Below are 27,008 nucleotides of genomic sequence, written 5' to 3' on the forward strand. Positions count from 1 at the left end.
GCTGTTGCCCAGTTTTTTAAAAAACTCTGCGCATTTATGTTTCACAGGGTGCGAAAGAAGGGCTATGCACCTTGCCCACAGAGAAACAGTGCACCTTGTACCCTTGCTGGGCAACGGCCACCCGCCCACAACTCCCAAGCCTCCCCCATCAGTCAAAACAAAGGGGGAAGGGGGAAGGAGATCTGTACCACCAGACGTCCCCGGTTCCCCCTTGGCAGTGGCAGTCAACAGCCTGGAGCCAGCCAGAGCCAACTGCACTACCAGGCTGGCTCCGGGGACAGATTTGCAAATCTGTGGACTGTCCCTGGGAACCGGGGACGTCTGGTAACCCTAGGTTAAGGCCCTTTCAGCTGTTGCTATGGTTAAACAACCAAGGTTCAGAAACACCTGCCCATCTTCTGCAACCCACACAGAGATTATGCAATGGAATATGCAAGAGAACTCTCAACCCATTTAGTGCAGGAAGGCAAGCAAGCAGCGGCTCCTTGCTGTAGAGCTGAGCTTACAACCAGTGAGGAGCACGTTGTCTGGAGCCTCTGACCAGGGAAGGGATAACCTGTCCTGTCACACAGCCAGATATTTCTAGGGATCAGCTCCCAATTGGTAGCAGGAGAAACACACCCTGCAGATTGACAAAGGTGAACAAGGAGGCCCATGGTGAATCAGAAGCAGCCAGCCACGGTCAGTGCCAACTTACAAAAGTGAAATCAGGGCAGGAAAAAGTAGAACGTGAACTCTGTGCTAAATTGCTCCCAAACCATCATTTCCTGATCTTTTATGTGGGCCACTTGGAGTTTTTAAAGCAATTCTGCATTCAGGTTCGTAGGGAATCGCCTCAGTAGACAGACCCAAGATAGAATCACAGACTTGTAGAATTGGAAGGAACCACGAGGGCCATCTAGTCTGACCCCATGTAGTGCAGGAATCTTTTGCGCAACGAGGGGCTTGAACCCACATCCCTGAGATTAAGAGCATCACGCTCTGCCAACTGAGCTATCCCATCTGTTCCAGCCTTCTTTTTCCACCCAGATGCCCCATGGAAACGCAGCCAGCAAAGCTTTCTTCCCAGCGCATGGCATTCACACATAACACCCTCCTGGAAAAATGGGAGGCTCCGTTTTGCTTATTCAGCCCCAAGCTGGGAAACTTGTGGTCTTCGAGATGCTGCAGAGCTCCGGCATCCACCAGGCCTGACCATTGGGCCTATGCTGACTGGGGCTGATAGAAGTCGGTAGCCCCAGTGCAACTGAAAGGCACTGGGTCCCATTCCCCACGCAGGAAGAAAGGGGGCGGCTGCTTTGGCACCGTTTGTGGGCCTCCCTGGAGGCACCTAGACCTGCTGATATTGCAACTGTGGCATCAAACTACAGGATGAACATTGTCCTGATCCAAAACAAGGTAGCATGGTAAATTACGACGCTTTCGGTGGGTGTGTTTTTTCCCAAACCAAACCAAACCCTTGCCCTGTAATCATCAGCGAAACGAAACAGGCACTGAATGCAACAGAAACAAACCACCTGGGTCCCTAAAGAGCTCTTGGTTGAGCGAAGCACATTCACAAAAATGCAGAAACTGTTTTTTTAAAAAACCATCCAGAAAAACACAAAAACGGCCTACTTTTCACACTCGACAGATGATGTTGAGGTGGCTCGCTTATGTCAGGGCTGTAGCACTTCAGAATCGGCAATGGGGAGGGAGAGTCGGTTCACACACTTGCATGCTCCCCCCATTATATATATAAACCTGCACCAAACGCAGCAGTTTAAAGGGCACTTGGCACTCACCAACACCCCCCCCCCCAGGGTGCACAGCTGCCCATAGAGGCTTTTTCCCGGCACCCACAGGGCCACCCACCCAGCCTTGCTGAAATGAGGCAGGAACGAAGCATTCCATTGTAGCCAACACACTAGAGCAGAACGTGTGCTTGGCTGGCGCGTGGGAAGGGCTGGCATGACAGGTGTGCAAACACACCCACCGGACCCAACAGATTGGTGTGCGTGCACATGCACACACACAAACCCCGATCTTCTTATTCTACGTACATTACTTTGGGGTGTGTGGTTTTTCAGTTGAGAGGTGCAAAGAGATGCCTTCAACCACGTGGCACGCTCCCAACCCAAAATTCAAAGGGTGCAGTTCCAGAAACAGGGTGACCATAACCACCCTGAGACCTGCAGGTACAGGGCAGCATGCAAATTTAATTCATTGTTCATCATCTCACCTGAGCGACCCAGGCCAGGGTTGCTACCTTACCAAGCAATACCCTAACCTTAAGAAGCAGGCAGAGTACATGTGTATTTATTTACTGAACACATCCATAGCCCAACTTCTTCCCCAGTGACTGGCTTCTGAGGTCACCCAGAGAGCTTCATGACCAAGTGGGGATTCGAACCCAGGTCTCTCCCAGCAGTGGCGTAGCGTGGGGGGTGCAGGGGGGGCCGGCCGCACCGGGCGCAACATCTGGGGGTTAGGGTTAGGGGGCGCAAATCCACGGGTTAGGGGGCGCAAATTACTTGCCTTGCCCTGGGTGCTGACAACCCACGCTACGCCACTGTCTCCCAGGTCCTAGTCTAGTCTAACCACGACACCACACTGGCTCTCAAGGAACTTAAGCAGGCAGGTTGTTTAAATCCTGCCTTTAAAAAAATGTTCCCATGATTCCCCACCCTCTGTCTTATGCTGGATCTAATGTGTTTATTGTCATGAGATGCTTTTGAGTTACACTTTGTTTACAAAAAAGGTGACAAATAAGTTTGATATAAATATATAAGTAAAACTCCCTCCCTTGAACAAGAGGGTGAAACTATACCCCTTTTCAGCAAAACAAATGCAGAGTTATTTATCTGTCGGGCTTTCTTCTGGTTTTTTTTTTTTAATGGATGGAGAGAGAGAAATTAGCCACATCACAAATTTGCTCCATGATTCACACTAAACAGCAAGGAGGAGAGAAAAGCAGAACTTGCAAAGAACCAGAAAGCAGCTGCTGTTGCTTGAAGAACCACTGGCCAAACCCTGAGCCCCTCCAGGCTTTGTGCAAACACTTCTGATCAGTTATGCACTTGTACAACGCTGCTCAGAGAAATACATTTTTTCCATATTAGCTTCCAGATTACATTATCTCTCTCTCTCTGTGTGTGTGTGCCCCCTCCCCCTCCCAGCTCTGCAATATGACTGATCTCATTTCCATAATAGGATTGTAACCATGGATGTCAGAAGTAGTGTGGAATGAGGAGGGGGAGGGTGGGAACAGAAGCAACCGATTGTTTGATCATCAGCCCAGGGAGGGATGTGCTTCACCCACCCACCCACACACCCCGCCACTACTTATGGGGTGCATATACAGAATATCGTGTTTATCAACAGCAGCCTGAACAGGAGGAGGGTGTGTTTTAAAGACATGCTTCTGCACCAAACTTGAATTCAATGGTCCCAGATTCTGCCATTTACACCTACACGACATTTAAAAATAAATAAATTGCAAGGGCAAATTTACAAAGGGTTTACCTAAATAAATAAATAAATAAATAGCCTCTCCCAGCCGCCCGGCTCTGCGTGCCTTTGATATGGTGGAGACAGGCTTTTGGAAACATTTTAAGGTTCTAACCCTCAAGGTGAGGGGGGGGGGGAGAGAAATGTCTGGTGTCCTGGTTAGCAATCCAGAGGCCTTGCATGGGTGGCGCGTAGATGTTAAAATTCCCTTCTGCAGGCTAACAATTCCAGTCAGAAAGATTAACAGATTAGGAAGAGAAGAGAAACCCGTTTTGATTCCACTCCCCGAAAATAAAAAAATATAATCTCTTTTTTTTTTACATAAATGATTCAGAAAGTGTTGACATCACAAAGTGGTTCTGTTGTGCGTGTGTCACAGTTATGAGGTCACACTTCTGGTCAAAGTCAAAAGGGGAGGAAAGAACACAGAGATACATTCTTTTCCTGTTTGCAAAAGAATAAAGAATAAAGGCCAGTGGCCTTTTCAAATTACATCCTCCCTCTTCCACTACTTCAGTATTATAAACAGGCAGGCAGGCAAGGCCTGTTCCACTGCTGTCGTTTAACAATGTGTGCAAGCAGCAGCACTCAGTAGGAGCCACCTTCAAGTACAGGAATAACTGCAAATATTGCGCTTAGAATCCACCCCCTGACACCAAACCCACGTCTCACCTGGTTCAGATCTTCATCGTTGAGCAAGTGCGACTCGCGAGGCTTAAAACAATTCTGGCATTTGCTCTTGTTAAAAATGTTAGCTTGAAATTTCCTGCAGGGATTATCTTTAGCAGACATGGCGTTGTCTACCCAGGGAAGAAAGGAAAACAGGAGGGCGAGAACGAGGCCAGAAATCAGAGCTGCTCCTTTCCCAACTTTCGTCCACTATTTTAAAAGGAGGAATAAAGGGGAGGGACCCAAAAACACACAATGTGCAAGCTTCGTTCTCCTTGGTATAAATATTTCTCTATGTATAAAAAAAGCAGGATCCTTTTAAAAACCAAGAGTGGAAACTGACCAGGGCCAAATCCCCTTCATCTGCCTGCTAGGCCACAAACACCTCCTCGCGAGCAATCCGGAGCAACAGAGAAACTGGCGTGCAAGAACATCCCGATTTTATTTATTTTTTCGCCAGAGGCAAACAAAACAAAACAAAAACTGGCGTGGAGGAAATGGGAAGAAGAGGGGGGAAATTATGTGGCCCCGGAGCAGGCTAGATAAAGCAGATCGGGGCTTGCAAACCAAACAGCTCCCCAAATCTGGATCTCTGAGGCTCCAGGAGGTTGCCAGAAAAAGAGGGAGCGAGAGAGAAAAGCGGATGGAGGAGAAAAAAAGAAATTCCCAGCTGTCAAGGCAGGTCGGCCTTCGACGGAGCAGAAAGTGGGCAGATCCCGGAGGAGCAGCGGTGCGCTTTCGAAGGAGGGATGCGGAGAGCTTTGCGCGCAGACTTGCTCCTTTCCTGGTCGGCGTCCTCAGGCGCAATTTCCGCGCAGGATCCCGAAGCGCGCTTGCAAAGGGCCGGCCGCCGCTGCCAGAGGGGATCCATGTTGCTGCTGCCGCCGCCGCTTCATCCCCACCGTCCGGAGGAGGAATTAATCCAGAGGGATAAATCCAGAATGTAATGTGATTTCTCCCCCTTTTCAGTTAACCTTTGCAAAAAAATAAAAATAAACCAAACCCCGAAACAGCAGCTGAGCCCAGAAAAAAAGAGCGAGACGAGGAGGGCGCCCGTCTCCCTCGCCAAATAACCCAACTTCTCCCCAACGCCGGGAGGCGGCGAGGCAAGGGGGGGGGTGAATCCTGCCGGGCCTCAGCACCAATCCGGAACGGAGCCCGGTCCTCCCGGCGCCTTGCAAAAGGCCTTCTCGCCGCTCCAGCCGCCACCGCCTCCTCCCGCTCTCGGGCTGCCCATCCAAGGGGGAGGGAGGGAAGGAAGGAGGGGGGGGAGGAAACGCCTGGATTCCTCTCGCCCCTTTCTTCTCCTGCTGCTGCTTTAGGGCTTGCAGGGGGGCATTTTGCATGCAAAAGCCACCCAGCCCCTGAGCTCTCTTGTCTCTCTTTCCCCCAGCTTTCCCCCCCCCCCTTTGCACCAAATGTTTGCAAGCAAAAAAAAAAAAAGAAGAGGAGGAATTTAAAGGGGGGCGGGGAGCGGGGGAGGGAATCCTCACGCGCTCTCCGGGTTGAGGGGGAGGGGGCACTCCTCCTCCTCCTCCTCCTCCTCTCCCCATTTAATTGACGTGGAGGGATATCCAATGGCAGGTCACAAGTAGATGCTAACAAAAGGAGACGCTGCCCAATCCAGAGAGAGGAAAGGGGGAAGGGAGGGGTGTTTGGTGCGCAATGTGCAAAATGCATGCGACCCAAAAGCGGAGATGGGGGTGGGATTGGAGGCTGGGCTGTTTCCTCCCCACCCAACTCTTTTAAATCAGGTTTGGTGGACGCGTGCGTTTGGCACCGGGGGTGGATGGATTTGCGCTTCCCGGACGCCGGTCCTTCCCCCGCCCACCCCCCAGGAAAAAGCAGCAGCATGATTTGGAGATTGAAAGCCCTTTTTTGCAAAGGAAAAGGGCCTCCTTCATTGCTCCTTTCCTCTTGCAAGCGGCGGTTTCTTCCTTCGCAGTGAAATCCGGAAAGCCGTCCGCATTTGCAAAGCGCGCTTCTGGCGCGCACCTTTGCGCAAACGCCACGCTGCCTGGTTTCCCGGCTCAGTCTCGCCCGAACCGCCCGTTGTTTCAAAGCAAATAAAAAGTAGCGCAGTTGTTTGGCAGGAAGCCCGCTGGAGATCAAGGCCGCTCGCATCCCGAGGGAGCACGGATGCGTGGTTTGCACGTCGGAAAGTGCCACGGAGGACGAAGCGCGCCCGGCATCTGCGGGGAAGGGTGGCTCTTTCGTCACGGCTTCGCCCCAGGCGCCCTTGGCGCAATAATCCCCGCTGTACAGGTTGATGCCTGGAAGAAAGGAAGGAGAAACAGAAGTATCGCAATTCCCTGTGTTTGTGTCACGTGCTGAATAATAATAAATAACAATAATACCCTTTTTTCACCAGCAGGTCCCCCAGTCCGGTTATACTACAGCAATTTCAAACTTACAAAAACAGTTATTACATTGACAAGACCAAGGTGTGTCACTTGGTCGGAGAGGCAAATGGATGCTCTGGCTTTGTATAAAATTATCCCGAGCTTTCTCTGGAAGAAGAAATTCCATGCTGCTTAAATCTAAGCGGTATGCATATAAATGATTTTTAAATAACAAACAAAAAACCCAGAAATGATTGGAAACGTTGGCTTTTTTGCAAGATGGAAAAATATTACTTATTAGTTCTGAATTAAGAAGCGTTCAAACATTTGTGTTGTTATTTATCAAGCGCAGCGTTAACCAACAGATGGGGAAATGTCCTAATAATGCTGATTAAAAATGTGCTCTCTCTCCTCGGATGTTATCTGCAATACGTGTTTATGCCGAAGTCAATGCCACCAAGAAAAGCGTTTATGGACTTGAACATTTTAGGGAGCCGTTCTGTACCAAGTCCATTCAGTTCAGTAGCCCTACAGTGATCCTAAGCAGGCTTAATAGGGGTGTAAGCACCACTGAGCACAATGGAATCACAGAATCACAGCACAGGAAGAGACCCTCAGGGTCATCTAGTCCAACCCCCTGGAATGCAGGAATATGCAACTGTTCCATGTGGGGATCGAACCTGCAACCTTGGCGTCATCAGATTGCTTCCTTAGTATATGTGCCCTGGATTGTAAAGATGCAAGATTTCAGCTGCTGCATTTTGCTTACCATTTCCGTTTCTGAAACGCACAAATATTTTAGTTAGAAATTTCTATTTAAAAATAACCCTTTTCCAGCCTGAGGCTCCCCTTTTCCAGCCTGAGGGCCACATTCTCTGCTAGGCAGCCTTCCAGGGGCCGCCTTCCAGGGGTAGGTGGGGCCAGAGGCAAGAGTGGGAGGAGCAATGAATAGAATGCAAATTTCCCCTTTCTATCCTCCAACCAAGCAAGCAGGAGGCCTTGTCTGAGTCCACGGGCACATCCCAGCCAGACCAAAATACTCCAGGAGGGTGAAATGCAGGCCATTAAGAGAGTGTGCCTGGGGAGAGTTCTGAGCGCTGGGCAGAGAAGCCTGGAGTGCCACATTCAACTAGTACACAGCATGGCCAAATTTGGCCCTCCAGCCATTTTGGGACTACAATTCCCATCACCTCTGACCACTGGTCCTATTAGCTAGGGATGATGGGAGTTGTAGTCCCAAAACAGCTGGAGGGCCGAGTTTGGCCATGCCTGCAGTATGCAGATGTTGATTGACTCCAACTCCCATCATCCACTGGCCATGCTACCTGAGGCTGATGGGAGTTGGAGTCCAGCCTCTTCTGGAGGACTACAGGCCCCCTTTCATATAATCATAGAACTGGAAGGGACCCTGAGGGCCATCTAGTCCAGCCCTCTGCCATGCAAGAATCTTTGCCCAACGTGGGGCTCGAACTCAAGGCCCTGAGATGAAGAATCTCATGCTCTGCCAGCTGAGCTACCCCATTACCCTTAAATCGATGGTTATGCTATATACAACCAAGCTTAACTGCCAAGGCACTCATTGCTATCATTTCCCTCCCCTTCTCTTTATGTGCATACAATAGCTTTAAAGCACACTCTTTCCCTCAAAGAATTCTGGGAACTGTAGTTTACCCCTCACAGAGTTCCCCTTCCCAGCAAGCCTGAACAAATTCTTTGAGGGGATGAAATGTGATTCAAGTGAGCTTTAAAGGCATAACATGTACGTAGCCTTTATTTCTTTACATATATACAGTGGTACCTCGGGTTAAGAACTTAATTCGTTCTGGAGGTCCGTTCTTAACCTGAAACTGCTCTTAACCTGAGGTACCACTTTAGCTAATGGGGCTTCCCGCAGCCGCCACGCAATTTCTGTTCTCATCCAGAAGCAAAGCTCTTAACCTGAAGCACGATTTCTGGGTTAGCGGGGTCTGTAACCTGAAGCGTATGTAACCTGAAGCGTATGTAACCCGAGGTACCACTGTATAAACTATGCCACTCTGTCATTAAAAAAGAAAAAGAAAATCTCATAGCTCCTTTCCAAAAACGTACAGTGGTACCTCGGGTTAAGTACTTAATTCGTTCTGGAGGTTCGTTCTTAACCTGAAACTGTTCTTAACCTGAGGCACAACTTTAGCTAATGGGGCCTCCCGCTGCCACTGCACGATTTCTGTTCTCATCCTGAAGCAAAGCTCTTAACCCGAGGTACTATTTCTGGGTTAGCAGAGTCTGTAACCTGAAGTGTATGTAACCTGAGGTACCACTGTACATTGAAACCAGACTTCTCCTTATACAATTTTGGAGGGTGACTTAGCAGAGGCCGTCCTAGATTCCTTTCATAATGGTGCAAAGAGAGAGAGGCCCATTTTGCTGCCAGGACAGCAGGTGCAGAACATGGAGGGGTGGTTTTTTTGGTCTTTTTTTCCAGCTCCCTTTCATCCAGTTCCCTCTGCCTGCTCCCAAGGGTGGTGGCTCTGGCTGGGGGCCAACGGTGCGAATTTGAAAGGCACCCTTTGTGCTCGCTTTGCCCCTTGGCTCATTAACCACCCCGCGAGAGCGTTTCAGCCTTAAGGTCCAAGGTGCTTTCTTGGGAGGAGGGCTCTGCAAAATTCCTTCCTGGGACGGCCGCTCCCTGCCCTGAGTTTGCTCTGCACTGTTATGACTCGCTCCTACATTACAAACACCCTCAGCCTGGAACCTCCTGTTTGCTTTAGTTTAGTGGATTGTTTTAACCGTGTGGCAAAGCACCAAGATCCACCCAAAGCTTAATTTCGAAAGTATATATAATCGGAGAGACGGAGAGGAAGGAAGGATGGAAGAGGAGGAGGAGGAGGAGGAAGAAATGCAACCTGCTCTCCTGGAAGCATTTGCCCTAAAGCCAGGAGTGCATCCATACATTGAATGCACATGCCCAAGAATCCTGGGAGATATAGTTTGTGAAGGGTGCTGGGAATTGTAGTTCTGGGAGGGAATAAATTATCGTTTCCAGGATTCTTTTGTGTGGGGTGAGTGTGCTTAAATGTATGTTGCCTACACAGCCCAGGTGCATGTTCATGTTGTGATTAGTCAGTGGGGAAATGGGAAAACACTTTGTACATGCTCAGAGGTATTTCCCACACCCTTCCAACGTTTCACAGGTGAAAATAAAAGACATCTCCCCCCACGCCCTCAGACAGCTTTTTTCATTCTCTTTCCTATTCCTCCCTGGCTAAATTTTATAGTGTTGAAGACTTTCACCAGTAGCCTGCACAGTGGTACCTTGGAAGTCGAACGGAATCCGTTCCAGAAGTCTGCTTGACTTCCAAAATGTTCGGAAGTCAAGGCGCGGGTTCCGATTGGTTGCAGGAAGCTCCAGCAGCCAATCAGAAGCCGCGGAAGACACATCAGACGTTCGGGTCCCAAAGAACGTTCAGAAACCAGAACACTCACTTCCGGGTTTGCGGCGTTCGGGAGCCAAAACGTTCGACTTGCAAGGTGTTTGGGATCCAAGGTACGACTGTATGTTTTATTTATTCTGCCACAGTCTGTCCTTCACTGATTTCTTAAAAACATGATTTTGTTACATATTTAGGTATTAATATCCTGTTTCTCAATTAGGGGGGAGAGATCCTTCATAAAGTGGCTTGAAATATGGCTAAACTACTATTATAAAGCTATAAAAATGCTGACACATGATTTAATCTATGTTGTTGTTGTTTAGTCGTTTAGTCATGTCCGACTCTTCGTGACTCCATGGACCAGAGCACGCCAGGCACTCCTGTCTTCCACTGCCTCCCTCAGTTTGGTCAAACTCATGCTGGTAGCTTCGAGAACATTGTCCAACCATCTCATCCTCTGTCGTCCCCTTCTCCTTGTGCCCTCCATCTTTCCCAACACCAGGGTCTTTTCCAGGGAGTCTTCTCTTCTCATGAGGTGGCCAAAGTATTGGAGCCTCAGCTTCAGGATCTGCCCTTCCAGTGAGCACTCGGGGCTGATTTCCTAAGAATGGATACGTTTGATCTTCTTGCAGTCCTCCAGCACCAGAATTCAAAAGCATCAATTCTTCGGTGATCAGCCTTCTTGATGGTCCAGCTCTCACTTCCATACATCACTACTGGGAAGACCATGGCTTTAACTATACGAACCTTTGTTGGTAAGGTGATGTCTCTGCTTTTTAAGATGCTATCTAGGTGTGCCATCGCCTTTCTCCCAAGAAGCAGGCGTCTTTTAATTTTGTGACTGCTGTCACCATCTGCAGTGATCATGGAGCCCAAGAAAGCAAAATCTCTCACTGCCTCCATTTCTTCTCCTTCTATTTGCCAGGAGGTGATGGGACCAGTGGCCATGATCTTCGTTTTTTTGATGTTAAGCTTCAGACCATATTTTGCGCTCTCCTCTTTCACCTTCGTTAAAAGGTTCTTTAATTCCTCCTCACTTTCTGCCATCAAGGTTGTGTCATCTGCATATCTGAGGTTGTTGATATTTCTTCCGGCGATCTTAATTCCGGCTTGGGATTCATCCAGCCCAGCCTTTCGCATGATAAATTCTGCATATAAGTTAAATAAGCAGGGGGACAATATACAGCCTTGCCGTACTCCTTTCCCAAATTTGAACCAATCAGTTGTTCCATATCCAGTTCTAACTGTAGATTCTTGTCCCACATAGAGATTTCTCAGGAGACAGATGAGGTGATCAGGCACTCCCATTTCTTTAAGAACTTGCCATAGTTTGCTGTGGTTGACACAGTCAATCTATGTTTAGCTTATTGTTTATTTTAATTATTATTTGACTGTTTTAAATATTTCCAGTTACAGATAGGTAGCCGTGTTGGTCTGCCATAGTCAAAACAAAAAAATCCTTCCAGTAGCACCTTAAAGACCAACTAAGTTAGTTCTAGGTATGAGCTTTCGTGTGCATGCACACGAAAGCTCATACCTAGAACTAACTTAGTTGGTCTTTAAGGTGCTACTGGAAGGATTTTTTTGTTTTAAATAGCTGTTTTTAAATGCTTTTATTTACAATTCTTGTTGTTTGTAAACTGCTCTGTTTTCCCTTACAATCAAGCAGTATGCAAGTTTTATGAAATAAAAGACTGGATCCTACGCCACTCCACCAAAAGATGAGGACTGTTACACCCTCCTCTAAAAGGAGGCATGAGCAGCGTCAACATCGCAGTCTCCAGGGTCCAGGCTATATTTCCTTGCAGAAGATGCCATCCTGTATCTCCCTGACACATCTTGCTAAAGCGACGCTGCCTGCCTTGTTTGATGCAGGGCCCAGGGACCTGCACCAGCCAGCCTGCCTGCCTGCCTCCATATTGTCATAACGTTGGTAAATAAATATGAATAGAATTGTGGTTTCTTTGCAGCTGGGAGGGAGCTCTCTTGTGTATCAAAGGTGGCTTTGATCACCTCCACACCGTCGTAACCACCAGCGCCTGGCAGGGAGGCAAAAGTTTATTCTCCTCCACTGAAAGGCAAATAAACCCACGAAGGGGCAAGAAGATCACTCCTGCCTCCAGTTCCTGGGCCATATATATATATATATATATATGCCAAAATCAAAAATCAAAGGCCAGCCCAGAAAAGCAGCCAGTAAGAAGAAGCTTCAGCTTTAATTCTTCTTATACGTGTTTAAACACCATTTGAACTTTTTAATATTGTTTGCAGATGCTTTGAATTTGTTTTTTAATTGGGCTGGTTTTTGCTGACGTGAGAACCTTTGAGACGAAGAGCTAGATAGAAATTCAGTTAATAAACTAACAAACAATTTAACACGATGAATACCACAGGCAACTGCTAAACCCTTATATAGCAAAACACACACTTTTAATGCACCAAGCACTACATATTGTTGAGTGTTACTTTCTGCTGAATGGTTTTGGGTCAGAATTATGAGCGTTCTGTGTTCCAGATGCATTTCACGCTATCCTATGGAAAGAGTCCCAGGGACGAGATAGACAGTCAAGCTAAAATTCATTGCAGTACACTGTAGATCAATTCTAAATCGAAAGATTATTTTCTTTATTCCTTTAAAAAAAACCACACCAATCTATAAGCCTTTAGTAGTAGTAGTAGTAGTAATAGTAGTTATTATTATTTATACCCCGCCCATCTGGCTGGGTTTCCCCAGCCACTCTGGGTGGCTTCCAACAAAATATTAAAAATACAATAAAACATCAGACATTAAAAACTTCCCTAAACAGGGCCGCTTCTAAAAGTCAGATAATTGTTTATTTCCTTAACATCTGATAGGAGGGTGTTCCACAGGGCAGGCGCCACTACCGAGAAGGCCCTCTGCAACTGCAGGATACTATTGCTCCAGGGTGAAATTTGTACAATTTACCAACTAGTTCACCACCACCTGCTGTTCCTGGTGCGAGCATTTCGCAGGCAACACAGTGTATTGCTTTGATGGGTTAAGTATTTATTTTATGATGATGGGCAGACACAAGCCTGTTGCTCTGCTTGACTGGGAGTTGTGTTCATAGCTTTCTTCCCTGTCCCTCAGCCCCATCAGGACAGAGAGGGGGAAGAGGGGGTAGCTCCGTTAGTAGAGCATGAGGCTCTTAATCTCAGGGTTGCGGGTTCGAGCCTCGCGTCAGGCAAAAGTTTCCTGCATTGCAGGGGTTGGACTAGATGGCCCTCCTGGTGCCCTCTGATTCTGTGAGTGTGCATCTCGCTTGACCGCTCTCTCCCCACTCCTATGAAGAGCACAATATTTGGAAATCCTCAGCATGTTCTACAGTGGCACATGCAGGCACACAAACATCACATGCTCTAAAGCAGTCTGTGCATGCACGCACACAATCTACTCCCATGTTCTTCAACCTTGGGTCCCCAGATGTGGGTGGACTACAGCTCCCATCATCCTTGACTATTGGGCTAAGCTGGCTGTGGATGATAGGCATTGTAGTCTACCTATATCTGGGGACCCAGAACAATGATCTACTCCAACCAGGTACCTTCCAGATGTCTTGGACTGCAACCACGGGCCCCAGCCAACATGGCTATGCTGCCTAAAGCTGATGGGATTTGTAGTCCAAAAGATCTGGCGACCATGAGGTTGGCAATGGCTGATTTAGCTAGTATGATCTTCTGCCCGCCCCTGTTCTGGTCCACTTCAGCTGAGTCAGACCTACCACACAGGCCGGCACCAAGCGGGTGAGTCACCAAAACCACTTGTGTCCAGGAAATGAATTAAAGATGCATTTTTTTGAGAGGCAGGAGCCAAACTGGGCTCTGCTGAAAGATCGTTTGTGCAACTCCTGAAACCCGCCCACCCCTCGTTTGTTTCTGTGCATGACCGATACTATTTATCACGAGATCAAGCACTGGGAGAGCATCTGTGTGTGTTCTAAGCACCTGGTGTGCATTGCTTTGGCTGCAAGACTTACAACAACCCTTTCAGGTGGGACTGGAGGCCTCCCAGTGCTATGCAGCTTCCTACTTAAGGAGAGGTGCATTTGCAAGTGTGGATCAGGTGGGCTGTCAGCTGGTCCAATTGTGTCCTCAAAGGGGAAGCATGGAATTGGGTTATAAGCTCTTTCAAAACTCTCCTTAGGTGGCAGAAGCACATAGGCCAGTGGTTCTCACAGGGTGTGATGCGCCACACTGGTGTGGCAGGAGAGGACGGCAAGTATGGAGGGAAGGGACAATCAATATTATATTTTGGGAATGATTCATGTTTTTATGCAGCTGCGCTGTTTTATACTTACTGGACGTCCCATGATCATATTATACAGTAGTTGTGTTCTATGGTATAAATCAATCAACTGCTGAAGTTACTTCTTTGTTTTTTTTCCAATAAGAAACTGGAGTCGCACAAGCAGATTTTTATTCTGAAAGTGTGGCTGAGAAAAAAAGCTTGAGAATCACTGATACCAAGAGAAGGTTTCGCGCTTATTTACCGTACTTTAATCATTGAATTTCTCCCCCACCTTTTTCAGCAAAGAGCTCAGGGTAACACGCATGGTTTTCCCCCTCATTTAATTCATATAACAACCTGTGAAGTAGGTTAGGCTGAGAGACAGGGGCTGGCCCCCAAGGTTACCCAGGGAGCTTCACGGCCAAGCGGGGATTTGAACCTTGGTCTCCCTAATAGGTTCCCCACCTGGATAGCTCAGTCAGTAGGGCAGGAGACTCTTAATCTCAGGGCCATGGGTTCTAGTCCCGAGTTGGGCAAAAGATTCCTGCATTGCAGGGGGTTGGACTAGATGACCCTCGAGGTCCCTTTCAACTTTATCCATGCCTTTGAGAAGCCTTCCTCAACCTGGAACCCTCCAGATGTTTGGGTCTGCAGCTACTCTTACTCCCTGCTCTGTGCTGACTGGAGCTAATGGGGTTAAACATCTGGAGAAGGTCAGTTTGTCCACCCCATTAGCTGATTCTCCTCTTTCCAATCAGTTGGGATGCAAAAACAAACTTGGAGCCATCTAGTGGGGAGGGCAGTTCACAGCTATGAAGCACAGATTTGTCAGAAGATCAGAGATGTTATCTTCTCCAACCTGGTGCCCTCCAGGTGTTCAGGGTTCCAACTTCCTCCATTGGTTAGAGTGTGGTGTTGATGACGCCAAGGCTGCAGGTTCGATCCCCGCATGAGACAGCTGCATCATCCTGCATTGCACTGGGGTTGGACTAGATCAGGCTTCCTCAACCTCGCCCCTCCAGATGTTTTGAGACTACAATTCCCATCATCCCTGACCACTGGTCCTGCTAGCTAGGGATCATGGGAGTTGTAGGCCAAAAAACATCTGGAGGGCCAAGGTTGAGGAATCCTGGACTAGATGATCCACAGGGTCCCTTCCAACTCTTAAAAGGTAAAGGGACCCCTGACCATTAGCTCCAGTTGTGGCCGACTCTGGGGTTGCGGCGCTCATCTCGCTTTACTGGCCAAGAGAGCCAGCATACAGCTTCCGGGTCATGTGACCAGCATGACTAAGCCGCTTCTGGCGAACCAGAACAGCACACGGAAACGCCATTTACTTTCCCGCCGGAGCGCTACCTATTTATCTACTTGCACTTTGACGTGCTTTCGAACTGCTAGGTTGGCAGGAGCTGGGACCGAGCAAGGGGAGCTCAACCCGTTGTGGGGATTCGAACTGCCAACCATCTGATGGGCGAGTCCTACGCTCTGTGGTTTAACCCACAGCGCCACCTGCGTCCCTACCTTCCAACTCTTAAGACTCTATAATTGCTCCAGCCCCTGCCAGCATGACCAACGGGGAAGGGCGATGGACCTGTGGTGCAAAACAGGGTTATAAACATGGCGGTGGGGAACCCTCCCCCCAAAAACCCCAATAAATCAATGATGCGTGTGAGAGAGAATCCAGCTGATATTTAAAAAATAAAGTGTTGGGACATCGACTCACTGATCTGCCGTGAGTATTTGCACCAGCAGCTGTCTGTGGCAAAGGTCAGGCAGCATGGAGTTGATATGGCATTGGGTGAGTTTGACGTTTATCAAGCAGCTCTTCATTCATTCATTCATTCATTCATGGGTATTGCTAGGTGATTCCAACTCCCATCAGCTTCAGCCAGCCTGATTCATGATCAGGCAGGATGGGAGTTTGAGTCCAACAACAACCAGTGTGTTGTGTCATGGTTAGAGTGTCGTCAGACTGGGACCTTTGAGACCAGGGCTCAAACGCGCCCACCCCCCAAGCCATGAAGCTCACAGGGTGACTTTGGGGGCCAGTCAGTGCCTCTCAGGGGAACCTACCTCACAGGGTTGTTGTGAGGATCAAACAGAAGAGAAGGAGGGCCTGAGCTGTTTTGGGGGGAGCATTGTATATAAAATGTAATAAACGAACATACATACATCTGAATAGCTTCAGTTTTGTCTTGTTTACTAAATTTGTACACTGCCCTTCATCCAAAGATCTCGGGCTGTTTGTGGCATAAAAATACAAAGTACATAGTAAGAGCAATAATGAAACAAGACGATAGTTCCCTTCCACTGTCTGAACGTCAGCGTCTTTAAAGCAGTGCCTGCTTGAGAATATACACATACAAACATCTCTGCCCTTCTTTGCCAGCAATTGTGGCCCCGATCTGGTGGAACGCTCCGTCATAAGAGACTAGGGCCCTGCGGGACTTGACATCTTGCCGCAGGGCCTGCAAGACAGAGCTGTTCCACCAGGCCTTTGGCCAGGGCACAGCCTGACCCCCTCCTTTGGTAATCCTCACAGAACTCTAGCCCAATGGTTGCCATTAATTTGACTCTGAATTGATTTTAGAATGAATTGATTTTAGAATGTATTTCAATTAATTGATTGTGACTTTTACTGTTGTTAGCCGCTCTGAGCCCGGCTTTGCCTGGGGAGGGTGGGATATAAATATTATTATTATTATTATTATTATTATTATTATTATTATTGTGGTACCTCAGGTTAAGTACTTAATTTGTTCCGGAGGTCCATACTTAACCTGAAACTGTTCTTAACCTGAAGCACCACTTTAGCTAATGGGCCCTCCCGTGGCTGCCGCGCCACCGGAGCACAATTTCTGTTCTCATCCTGAAGCAAAGTTCTTAACCTGAAGCACTATTTCTGGGTTAGCAGAGTCTGTAACCTGAAGCGTATGTAACCTGAAGAGTATGTAACTCGAGGTACCACTGTATTATTATTATTACCACTCATAGAACTGTAGAATTGGAAGGGACCCTAGCGGTCTTCTAGTCCAACCCTCTGCAAATGCAGACATCGTAGCTAAAGAATCCCTGACATGATAGTTATATACAAACAAGTTCTTCTTCACATGCATATTCCACCATTCCTCCAAGAAGCTTTGGGAGGCCGGAATGCACTCATTCAAAGCTCAGACTAATTGTCGTACAGGCAGGAAATGGACTTTGACTGTGTTCGATTATCATTAACCCCCTGCTGTTTGGAAATGAGGCATCTCTGATGCCAGTAGCCATGGGCGGCAGTTTCTCGAGAAATCGTGATATCACTGAATTTGCAGCTACTGTCAACTACGTCAAACACAGGGTGGGAAAGGTTATCTACCTTTTCTTGCTGTTGCGTGTCACAAGAAGCAGGAGGGGTTGCAGAGACCCATATGCAAAGCAGGAAAGGGAGAGGCCTTTCTGACATTTTCCTGTTCTGGAAACCTCTGGTCACCCAGCAAGGCTGTCGTGAAAAATATGAAAGCCAATGTGGTGGAGTGGTTAGAGCAGTGTTTCTCAAACCTGGGTCTCTGGCTGTTGTTGGACTACAAATCCCATCAGTGGTCAGGGATTATGGGAGTTGTAGTCCAACAACAACTGGAGACTTAAGTTTGAGAAACACTGCATTAGAGCATCGGACAGGGACCTGGGAGAGACCAGAGTTCAAATCCCCACCCAGTTGTAAAGCTCTCTGTGTGAACATAGGCCAGTCACTGCCTCTCAGCCTAACCTACCTCAAAGGGCTGTTGTGGAGATTAAATGAGGGATGGGAGAATCACGTACGCCACCTTGAGGTCCTTGGAGGAAAAGGTGGAATGTGCATGCAATAAGCAAACAAACTGTCAAGTAACTGGATTCTGTTACAAGCGGAAGACTGGCATATGTAAAGAGAAATCAACAGGAGTTTTTCCCACCTACAGCAGGGGTGGGGGACATTTCTCAGCTTGAGGGCCACCTTCCCTTCTGTGACGCCTTCCGGGAGCCACAGGCAAAAGCGATATATAGTATGCTGTTTTCCACAGACACCTTTCTCAGTCTTCCAAGCAAGAGGCACGATTGGCGTTTAAGGACCAATTCCAGGCAAAATCACTCCAGGAAAGGGAAAATCAGGGGTTGGTGCGGAGCATGGTTGAGAAAAGACGATGTGGCTGAGCAGGGACCGAACCCAGGGGGCAGTCCTGAGGGCCAGAGAGATGCCTGGAGGACCATACTTCACCCCCAAACCTGAGGTTTTCCCCTAAAGAAGGAGCCCTACTTTGTCCCAGCTTTGCAGTTTACACAACAGACATACTGCCCATCACGTCAAATCCCAGGTCAGTTATCGGTGTTGCGTCCTCTTACCCCTACACTTCAGGTGAGCTTTCTGGCTACCTTTTTTAAAGAACAAAGACCGGGTGCCACATGTGCATTAATGCACAGGGTCCAGAGGAAGGCGCATTTGTTCTGAAGGCACCCCTAAACCAACACAGATGTTGCAGCTTCTCTTTATGCAAAATTCTTATTATCAGATGCTCGCTGGCAGGGATATAATTCAGCCAATGCAGTTCCAGGTGTCTAATGTCATTAAAAAAAACTCTGCACAGCACTCTTTTGCCCTAGTGGATTACAGGAGTACCCAAGGCTATGGGTGCCATGCAGCGTGCATGGCCCTGGTACCAAAATTTGTGGGTGCCTGGCCCCTTCATGGGGAATTTTGTGTGTGCGAAAGCACCCAGGTCCCCAGTGAGTTTGCACCTAAGGTGGATAATATTGGGAGCAACCTGAAGCTGGAACTGGTAAAATATGTTTTGAGAAAATTTGTAAGAACAGGCATGCAAAATTTTCATAGACTGTCTCCAATTTTTTGGGGGGGGTGGGGGGGTTATTTGTGGAGGAGAGAACATTTGAAGGCTGCAGAATAAGCACTTGCAATTAAAGAAAATGCAAAACAGCTGCATCCCTCAGGTGAATGATGCTTTGCAACCACTTGAGCACTGGGGAAAAGGTGGCAGAGCCACCCTAGGGCACAGAAGCTACTCCCAATGAACTCACCGGGCCATGAATCATTCCCATTTAAGCATCACATGCCCGAGCGATGCTAAAAGCTGCTGAGCTAAGACTTGGCCTCTGCAGCCAGACTTTTGCTATAGGGCTGCTGCCACCGCCAGCCGTATTAAAACACACCCTTCTGTGCACAATGGCTGATGGCGAAAGGACACATTGCAGGTGCCTTGTAGCAACCTGAGAGAAGGGAACGAAATCGCAGCAGAAAGCAGCAGGACCAGCCTGTTCTGCATCTTGCAGAGTCGTGCATTTGCATGTGAGGTTCCAGCAAGTCTCGCATCTTTGTGACAAAAGACGATTCCTCCATTTGGGCAAACGAGACGAGAGACTGGGGACCCGAGCCTGAGAGCCTGAGTTCAATGCTGGTCTTTTGAGATTCACGAAGCAGGACCAAACAGAAGGTAGACTGCGATATACTGGGAGACGTCTCAGTGGCTTGCAGCAGGTCAGTGGTGGGCAGCCTCTCCCACCCGTGGACCTAATTAAGTCTGGCATGTTGAATGGTTTCTTTAAATGTAAAGGTTCATCATTGTTCCACCTAATGTGTATGTCTTTAAGGGGCCAGAGCAAGGGCCAGAGCAAGATAACGAGACCCAGCTTTACAGCTGTGAAACATAGCAGGTGCTGCCGAGTTGCATTGATTAAGGTGTGTCAGCATTTGCATGTAGTATATAAGGAGCAGCACCTAGCTCTCCCATTACCCTGGGGGTTGGGTTGGTGGTTGGGTCTGGTTTGTTGTTAATGTATTTAGTGTATAAGGAGTTTTTGTTTTTGTAATTAAAACCTTGTTTAAGTTATTTTTGAGTCCCTTTCTTTTTAATGCATGGTCTCCCCAGCAAGCTCTCTGCAGCGCTACCATACTGCAATTAACCAACATCTTTGGTTATGGGCCCAGCTGCTGAGTGGATGACTGCATATTTTTGGACTCTGAGAAAGGTTTGAAAACTCCTTCTCCTGTTAGTGTAGTTTTTGTGGGTCTGGAAGATTTCCAGAATGGTTGACCGGGTTCCTGAAGCTGAGAAGGCTCTGGTCTTCCCACAGCTAACAGATGAGAACTATAGTTTATGGTCTTTTTGGGTGGAGGCACTTTTGACCTCTAGGGAAGTATGGACCTATGTAACTGAAGACCCTCCTGACCCTGTAACTAATGTTTGGTCGAAAGGAGATGCAAAAGCCAGGGCGATAATTAATTTGGCAGTCAGCGACCAGCAAGTAGTCTATATAAGGAATAAGAAAACTGCCAAAGAAATGTGGAACAGTCTTGCAGCAGTGCATGTTAGAAAAGAGTCAGCGTCTGCATTGACATTTTTCAAGCAGCTGTACCAGACGAAGTTGCAGCCTGGTGGTGATTTGGCAGCACACTTGAGACGTCTGGAGGCAATACGCGGCGAATTAATTCGAAGGGACATGGACATACCTGATATTCAGTATGTTTTTATCATTCTTTGTTCCCTTAACGAGGACTTTGATGGTGTAGCTAGTCAGATATCTGCCATCCCACCAGCACAATTAACTGTGGAAGGGGTAACGGCAAGATTAATGGGCGAGTTGGATAGAAGGGAGGCTTGTGCCATAAGCACTCCTATTTCCAGAAAGAATGAGGAACGCCATATGCAAACTTGTTGTGATACAACTGCATTTAAAGCTGCAAAGCGTTGTTGGTTCTGCAATAAGCAAGGGCATTTTGCAAAGGACTGCAGAGCCAAAAGAAAGCAAAGTACTCCCAAGCCTGTTTCTGTTCACCAGTCACGGGTGTCATCTCAGCAGCCAACATCGCACCGTAAAGACAGAAACGAGCCGCGAGCTTTTCACGCTCGGACTGCAGATCATAAAACAATTAAAGGTGCCAAGTGGAATTCTTTTATTGTGGACTCAGGAGCTTCTCACCACGTTTGCAACAATCGAAGCTTGTTTATTTCTTTCGAAGAGGAAATTGGTAATGTACATTTAGCCAATTCACAAGTCTTGCAGTCACTTGGCAGAGGTACTGTTAAACTTGACTCTTTAAACATTACAATAGCGAACTGCATTTACTGCCCATCAGTGGACAACTTATTATCAGTAAGGTGTTTTGCTCGTCAAGGCATAAGTGTGCGTTTCTTAAATTCAATGTGTGAGTTTTTTGAGGGGAACAAACGTCTATTGTATGCCCGGGACTCTGGTGGTTTATATAGACTGTATTTTCGCACCTACTCCCAATTGCCTATAAATTGCAGAGCAGCACAGTCAAGCCAGGGGTTGAGGAATGCAAGGCCTCATTCCGGGTGTCTCCACGAGGCGCACAGAATTCTAGGACACTTGAATTTTGCTGATGTAATTAGGACGAAGAATATTGTTAATGGCCTCAACTTAAAGCCATGTAAATTCTTTATGCAATGTTTATCCTGTTGCAAGAATAAGATTAAGGTTGCACGCAAGGGTAGGTGCTCAGATAGGAAAGTAACTGAGCCATTTGAGCGTGTACATTGTGATTTAGTTGGGCCACTCCCACCATCATTAGGAGGTTCTAAGTACTGGCTTACCCTCATAGACCAGTATAGTAGATATTGTTGGACTTATGCAATAGCTGACAAGTCCCAAGCATTTGAGAAGTACAAAGTTTTTTGCAACTGGGTAAAAACGCACTTTAAGAAACCAATTAAGAACCTGTTCTCTGACCGGGGCGGGGAATTTGTTTCTGAGGATTTTGAGAAATTCCTGGAAGCGCAGGGGACTACTCATGAGTTATCTTGCCCCCGAAGTCCCTGGCAAAATGGGCTTGTTGAAGTTGTGCAGCGTGACCTGCAGGCAGGGGTTAAAACGTATCTGCACGATGCTAATCTGCCCAAAGACTTTTGGGCTGAAGCGCTTAATGCGTTTTGTTATGTCAGAAATCGCAGTTATCATTCTGGTTTAGATGTCACCCCCTATGAGAAGCTGTTTAAAAAACGCCCTAATCTGAAATACCTACGCATTTGGGGTTCAGATGTAATTATGCATTATCCCGCTAAGCAGAAATTGGGTGAGCGTAGTGTCCAGGGTAAATTAATGGGCTACCAGCAGGGGGCGTACAGAATTTACATACCAGCAACTGGCAAATTTCATATTACCAGAAGCATGATACAAACTGTAAATTGGAATGGAGTTGCTGTTTTCCAAGATACTGATGGTATAGATAATACTGAGGAAGAAGAAGAAGCAGCAGCAGCAGCAGCAGCAGCAGGAAATGGTGCTTCTGAATTAATGGAAAAAGACAAAAAGCCTGTTGAATCTGATAATTTGTTTGATGATTTAAAGTCACAGGCACCCGAGGGGAGGTTAGATTCTCTTGAGTTTTCTGACCGTGAGCTTAGCCTACAGGCATCTCTTCAATCTGACAGTGATGATTTACAACCTGAAACTAGTAATTTACTTAGTCCCATTAAGTCTGAGGAGTCTGACTCTCCTTCTGGACTAAGACGTTCAGATAGAAAGAGGCAGAAGCCACAACGATTTGCAGATGAACATTTTAATACTGTGTATGCCAATAAGGTGGTTTTTGAGCCAAAAAGCTACAGTGACATTCAGAATTTACCTAAGCACCAAGCTGCAAATTGGTATAAAGCTATGAACTCTGAGATAGCTTCTTTAAAAGAGCATAACACTTGGTCTCTTGTACCACAAACCCCAGATATGAGACTTATTGATTCAAAATGGGTTTATAGAGTTAAAATGAATGACAAAAATGAAGTTGTAAGGTACAAAGCAAGATTAGTTGCTAAGGGTTTTCAACAAATTCCAGGCAAAGATTATGATTTGTGTTATTCACCAAGTGTAAAATATGAAACAGTTAAGCTTTTGTTAAAAGATGCATCACAACGTGGACATTCTGTTTATCACCTAGATATAAAAACTGCATATTTGTTTGCAGTTTGTAAAGAAACTAATTGCTGACGAAATGATTGTATTTGAATATGTCCCAGGTGATAATCAAATTGCGGACATTTTTACAAAAGCACTTCCAAAGGTTACACATGAAAAACATGTACAAAGTATGCTTTATGTTTTTGTTCCACAATGATGAACCGCAGGGGAAATGTTGAATGGTTTCTTTAAATGTAAAGGTTCATCATTGTTCCACCTAATGTGTATGTCTTTAAGGGGCCAGAGCAAGGGCCAGAGCAAGATAACGAGACCCAGCTTTACAGCTGTGAAACATAGCAGGTGCTGCCGAGTTGCATTGATTAAGGTGTGTCAGCATTTGCATGTAGTATATAAGGAGCAGCACCTAGCTCTCCCATTACCCTGGGGGTTGGGTTGGTGGTTGGGTCTGGTTTGTTGTTAATGTATTTAGTGTATAAGGAGTTTTTGTTTTTGTAATTAAAACCTTGTTTAAGTTATTTTTGAGTCCCTTTCTTTTTAATGCATGGTCTCCCCAGCAAGCTCTCTGCAGCGCTACCATACTGCAATTAACCAACATGGCAGGGTCCTCAATAGGACTGTGAGGCTGTTTTATCCAAAGCACGTCCACTTGCCCCACACATCTGAGGTCAGAGAAGGGGCCCCTACTCAGTCTCATCTGAGCCTGATCCAAGATCAAGCCTGATCCAAGGTCTAGTGCAATGGCAGGGCCTCCAAGTAATCCTCAGCTGAGACGTGCGTGACTTGCAGGCCCTGTTCTAGGCAGATGTTTACATGGACATCCTTTTCCTCCCAGTAAACCCATATGATGGGTATCCTCATGGGGCAAGCTGAGTCCTTTGCCTGTGGATCTGAAGCTGTCATCTTTCCCTGGGAGTGATGGGAGCCGGGTTGGGGGAATCCAGTTGGGAGCCTAGACACCCAATGTGGAGGCCTCTGAGGATCATCTAATCCAATCCCCTGGAATACAGGAATATGCAGCTTTTTCATATGAGGATCGAACCTTTCTGCAGGAAGGGAGCCTCTGATCTGGTGAGGCACTCATGCATGATAACTTGCATTTTGCAGAGGTATGTTCCCACTTGCTGGCTTGCTTGCTTCTATCCATGATCTCCCCTTTTTTACAGCAAACCGTGTGGGAGAAATGAGCTCCTGTTGAATAAGTCAATAGGTGGAAGCAGAGAGTAGACAAGGAACTGGATGGCTGTAACCTAAGGTGGGCACGAGGTGGCAGCAGAGTGAAACAGGCAAGGAAGGACCAGCTATACAAAGAAGATTGTGGCAGGAACATTTATAATCAGTGGTAGGGTTGGAAAGGACCAGCAAGGACTGTCTATTTCTCTCCCACCCCCAATGTTATGATGTTACAGATTATGGTCATGCAATAAATGACATACAGTCATCACAGTGCATGCACAAACACAAAGGGTATACAGTGCTTTACACAGAAAAATTTAAATGTGTACTTAAAATGCAACTGTTGCTCCACTTAATATCGTGTGTGTGTCTTGAATTATTAAAACCATTGCATAAAACAATATTATAAAACCCTCCTGCAGATGTCTATAATCTCCTTTTGGAAACTTCGGATCTTATTTAGTTATGAAAATATTTGTACAGTGGACACTCGGGTGGTCCGTAACCCGAAAAAACACAACCTGAAGCTGCTGTAACCCGATTTATGACTGTATTCCACTATTCATTTAAGAAAATATGGAGCAGTTTACAACAATTATACATGAAACCATACAATAAAAACTGGATAAAAAGCCACATTTACAAATCAGCTAACTGTTATGGAAAGATGTATTAAAAGTTGGCACAGAAGGTGCCCGCTGAATCTCTATTGGCAAGGCATTCCACCAGACTGGACTGATGACACAAAAGGTTCAGGTTTTTTTTTTTTTTGTGGTCAATTGAGCCTCACCAACTTGGGGAAAAAAAGGAGATGCTCCTGCAGATGACCTCAGTGATTGAGCTGAGATATAAGGGTTCAAGTGATCACTAAGGTAGCCTGGACTTAAGCTGTTCAGAGCTTTGTAAATTAATGCAAGGACTTTGAATCTGGTTCAATAGCAGATGCACAGCCAGTGTAGATGCTTCAGATTTTCTGACGAGGCCCCACTCCTAATCCAAACTGATATCTGTGGACCCTTAAGGCCGTGAACACACTATACATTTAAAGCACATTCAGCGCACTTTCCACTTTCAGAAGGATTCTGGGAACTGCAGTTCATTGAGGATTGCTGGGTATTGTAACTCTGAGCATGGTAAACTATAAGGCCTGGGATTCTTTGAGGAGAAGAATGTGCCAGGAATGTGGTAAAACAATCCATAAAACAATAACAATCAATACAATTAATTTTCATTTGAAAACCCCCCAGAATTCTTTCTTCTAGGTATCATGTCAGAGGAAATAAAAAGAAGGGTCAGACCAATATTTATGTATGCGACTACGGTGGCAAGGTTATTAATTGCCAAAAATTGGAAAAGCAGCAGCGTCCCAACTAAAACAGACTGGCTATCATACTTTCATATTGCCGAATTAACAGGGAGAATAAGAGAAGATATGGCACAAAAAGTGAATAAGGTGTGGGCTATCTTTAAGGAATACATCAAAATCTATGTGGATCTTTGACAGATATTGAGTGAATCCAGAAAATGATTACAGTGAAAGGAAAGTAAAATTAAGATAGAAGAGATTAAATAAATTAATGAAATGCATTTAAACTAATTGGAAAAATAAAGTAGAGTAACAAGAATGGCTGGAAGTCAAGTCACTTGGTGGGTGTCCGTGTGGGGTAGGTGTGTAGGTATGTTGATATGTCTAGTATAGGTAGGTATTATATAGAGTAATGTAGGTATGTTTATGCTATGAAAATAAGATAGTGTCTTGTGTATATGTATTGTGTAAATGTAAATGTATACGTTTTATATGTTATTTTTTAAAAAATGGAATGTGGTTTCCATGTACAGTAATACCTTGGGTTATAGACACTTTGAGTTGCGTGTTTTTGGTTTGTGCACTGTGCCGAACCCGGAAGTACCAGAACAGGTTACTTCTGGGTTTCGGCGCTCGCGCAGAAGCACTAAATTGCACTTTGCGCATGCACAGAAGAGCCGAATCGCAACCCGCACGTGCGCAGACGCGACGCTGCGGGTTGCGAATGCTGCAGGTTGTGAATGTGCCTCCCACACGGATCACGTTCGCAACTCGAGCATCCACTGTATAGTGTGCACACACAGCCCTTTTCTCACTTTCCCCAGGCAAGGCGGAAGGTCCATGGCATGCCGGTCTCAGGTCCAGCCCTGAGGACCACCAGTCACAAAGAGTGATGTAGCAGCCTGAAGTGGTGGAGCGCAGGTGCAGTTTTAGCATCAGCGGGAAATAACCCTCAGAGGTTAGGTTGAAGGCTGCACAGAAAAGGAGGCTTAGAGCAGGAGTTTGGAGAGAACAGGAGGTGGGCAGGAAGGCTCTGGGCACGAGGAACAAAGAATGGATGTCCCCTCTGCTGGTTGGAGTTCATCACTCCACAAAGGAAAAGAAAGCTGTGACCTGTAATCCAAGAGAGCCGGTATGTTTCTGAAGCACCAATTCCAAGAATCCCCTCTCTGTACAGACAAGGGTTATTGTCTCAGGATAATGACTTCTGTGTCGGGAAGGAAATTTATTAATCCTTGTGGACCCACTGTGTGGGTGAACAACTAAAGAATCAGCTATGTGCCTGGATTTGAAACAAAAGGCCTGCACACAAGAGAGCCCCCAGTAGGAAGAATATTAAACTCACAAAAGGAGCACTGTGAAGCATTAGGAATATAGTTTGTTTGACCCTTCTTATCCCGTTTACAATGCTCTCTTCTTTCTATCCCTTTTTCAAGGAACAAACCACACACCACTAAGAG

At 46.6% G+C, this 27,008-nt stretch overlaps 2 protein-coding genes across 9 annotated transcripts in view; both read right to left on the reverse strand.

The window, feature by feature from the left end:
• Window positions 1-5,462, reverse strand: part of MPRIP (myosin phosphatase Rho interacting protein) — a 157,996-nt gene extending 152,534 nt beyond the window's left edge. Inside the window, exon 1 of one of the 8 annotated variants that reach the window (XM_081839457.1) lies at window positions 4,162-5,462. In XM_081839457.1, the coding sequence (XP_081695583.1) occupies window positions 4,162-4,281 (120 nt within the window). In that variant the 5' untranslated portion in view covers window positions 4,282-5,462. The remainder of the gene's footprint in view (window positions 1-4,161) is intronic. The other 7 variants (XM_081839455.1, XM_081839458.1, XM_081839456.1 and 4 more) reach the window with 7 other exon arrangements.
• On the reverse strand, window positions 4,582-17,956 carry LOC309329213 (uncharacterized protein). Its single transcript, XM_081839895.1, has 3 exons — window positions 17,918-17,956; window positions 12,380-12,445; window positions 4,582-6,431 (listed from the first exon to the last, which is right to left on the reverse strand). Exons 2-3 carry the CDS (start codon window positions 12,432-12,434, stop codon window positions 5,128-5,130), a joined length of 1,359 nt encoding a protein of 452 aa, XP_081696021.1. The 5' UTR covers window positions 12,435-12,445; window positions 17,918-17,956; the 3' UTR covers window positions 4,582-5,127.
• Window positions 17,957-27,008: the final 9,052 nt, after the last annotated feature.

The sequence above is a fragment of the Podarcis erhardii genome (assembly GCF_964252035.2).
Source record: "Podarcis erhardii genome assembly, chromosome: 14".
Lineage (NCBI taxonomy): Eukaryota > Metazoa > Chordata > Lepidosauria > Squamata > Lacertidae > Podarcis > Podarcis erhardii.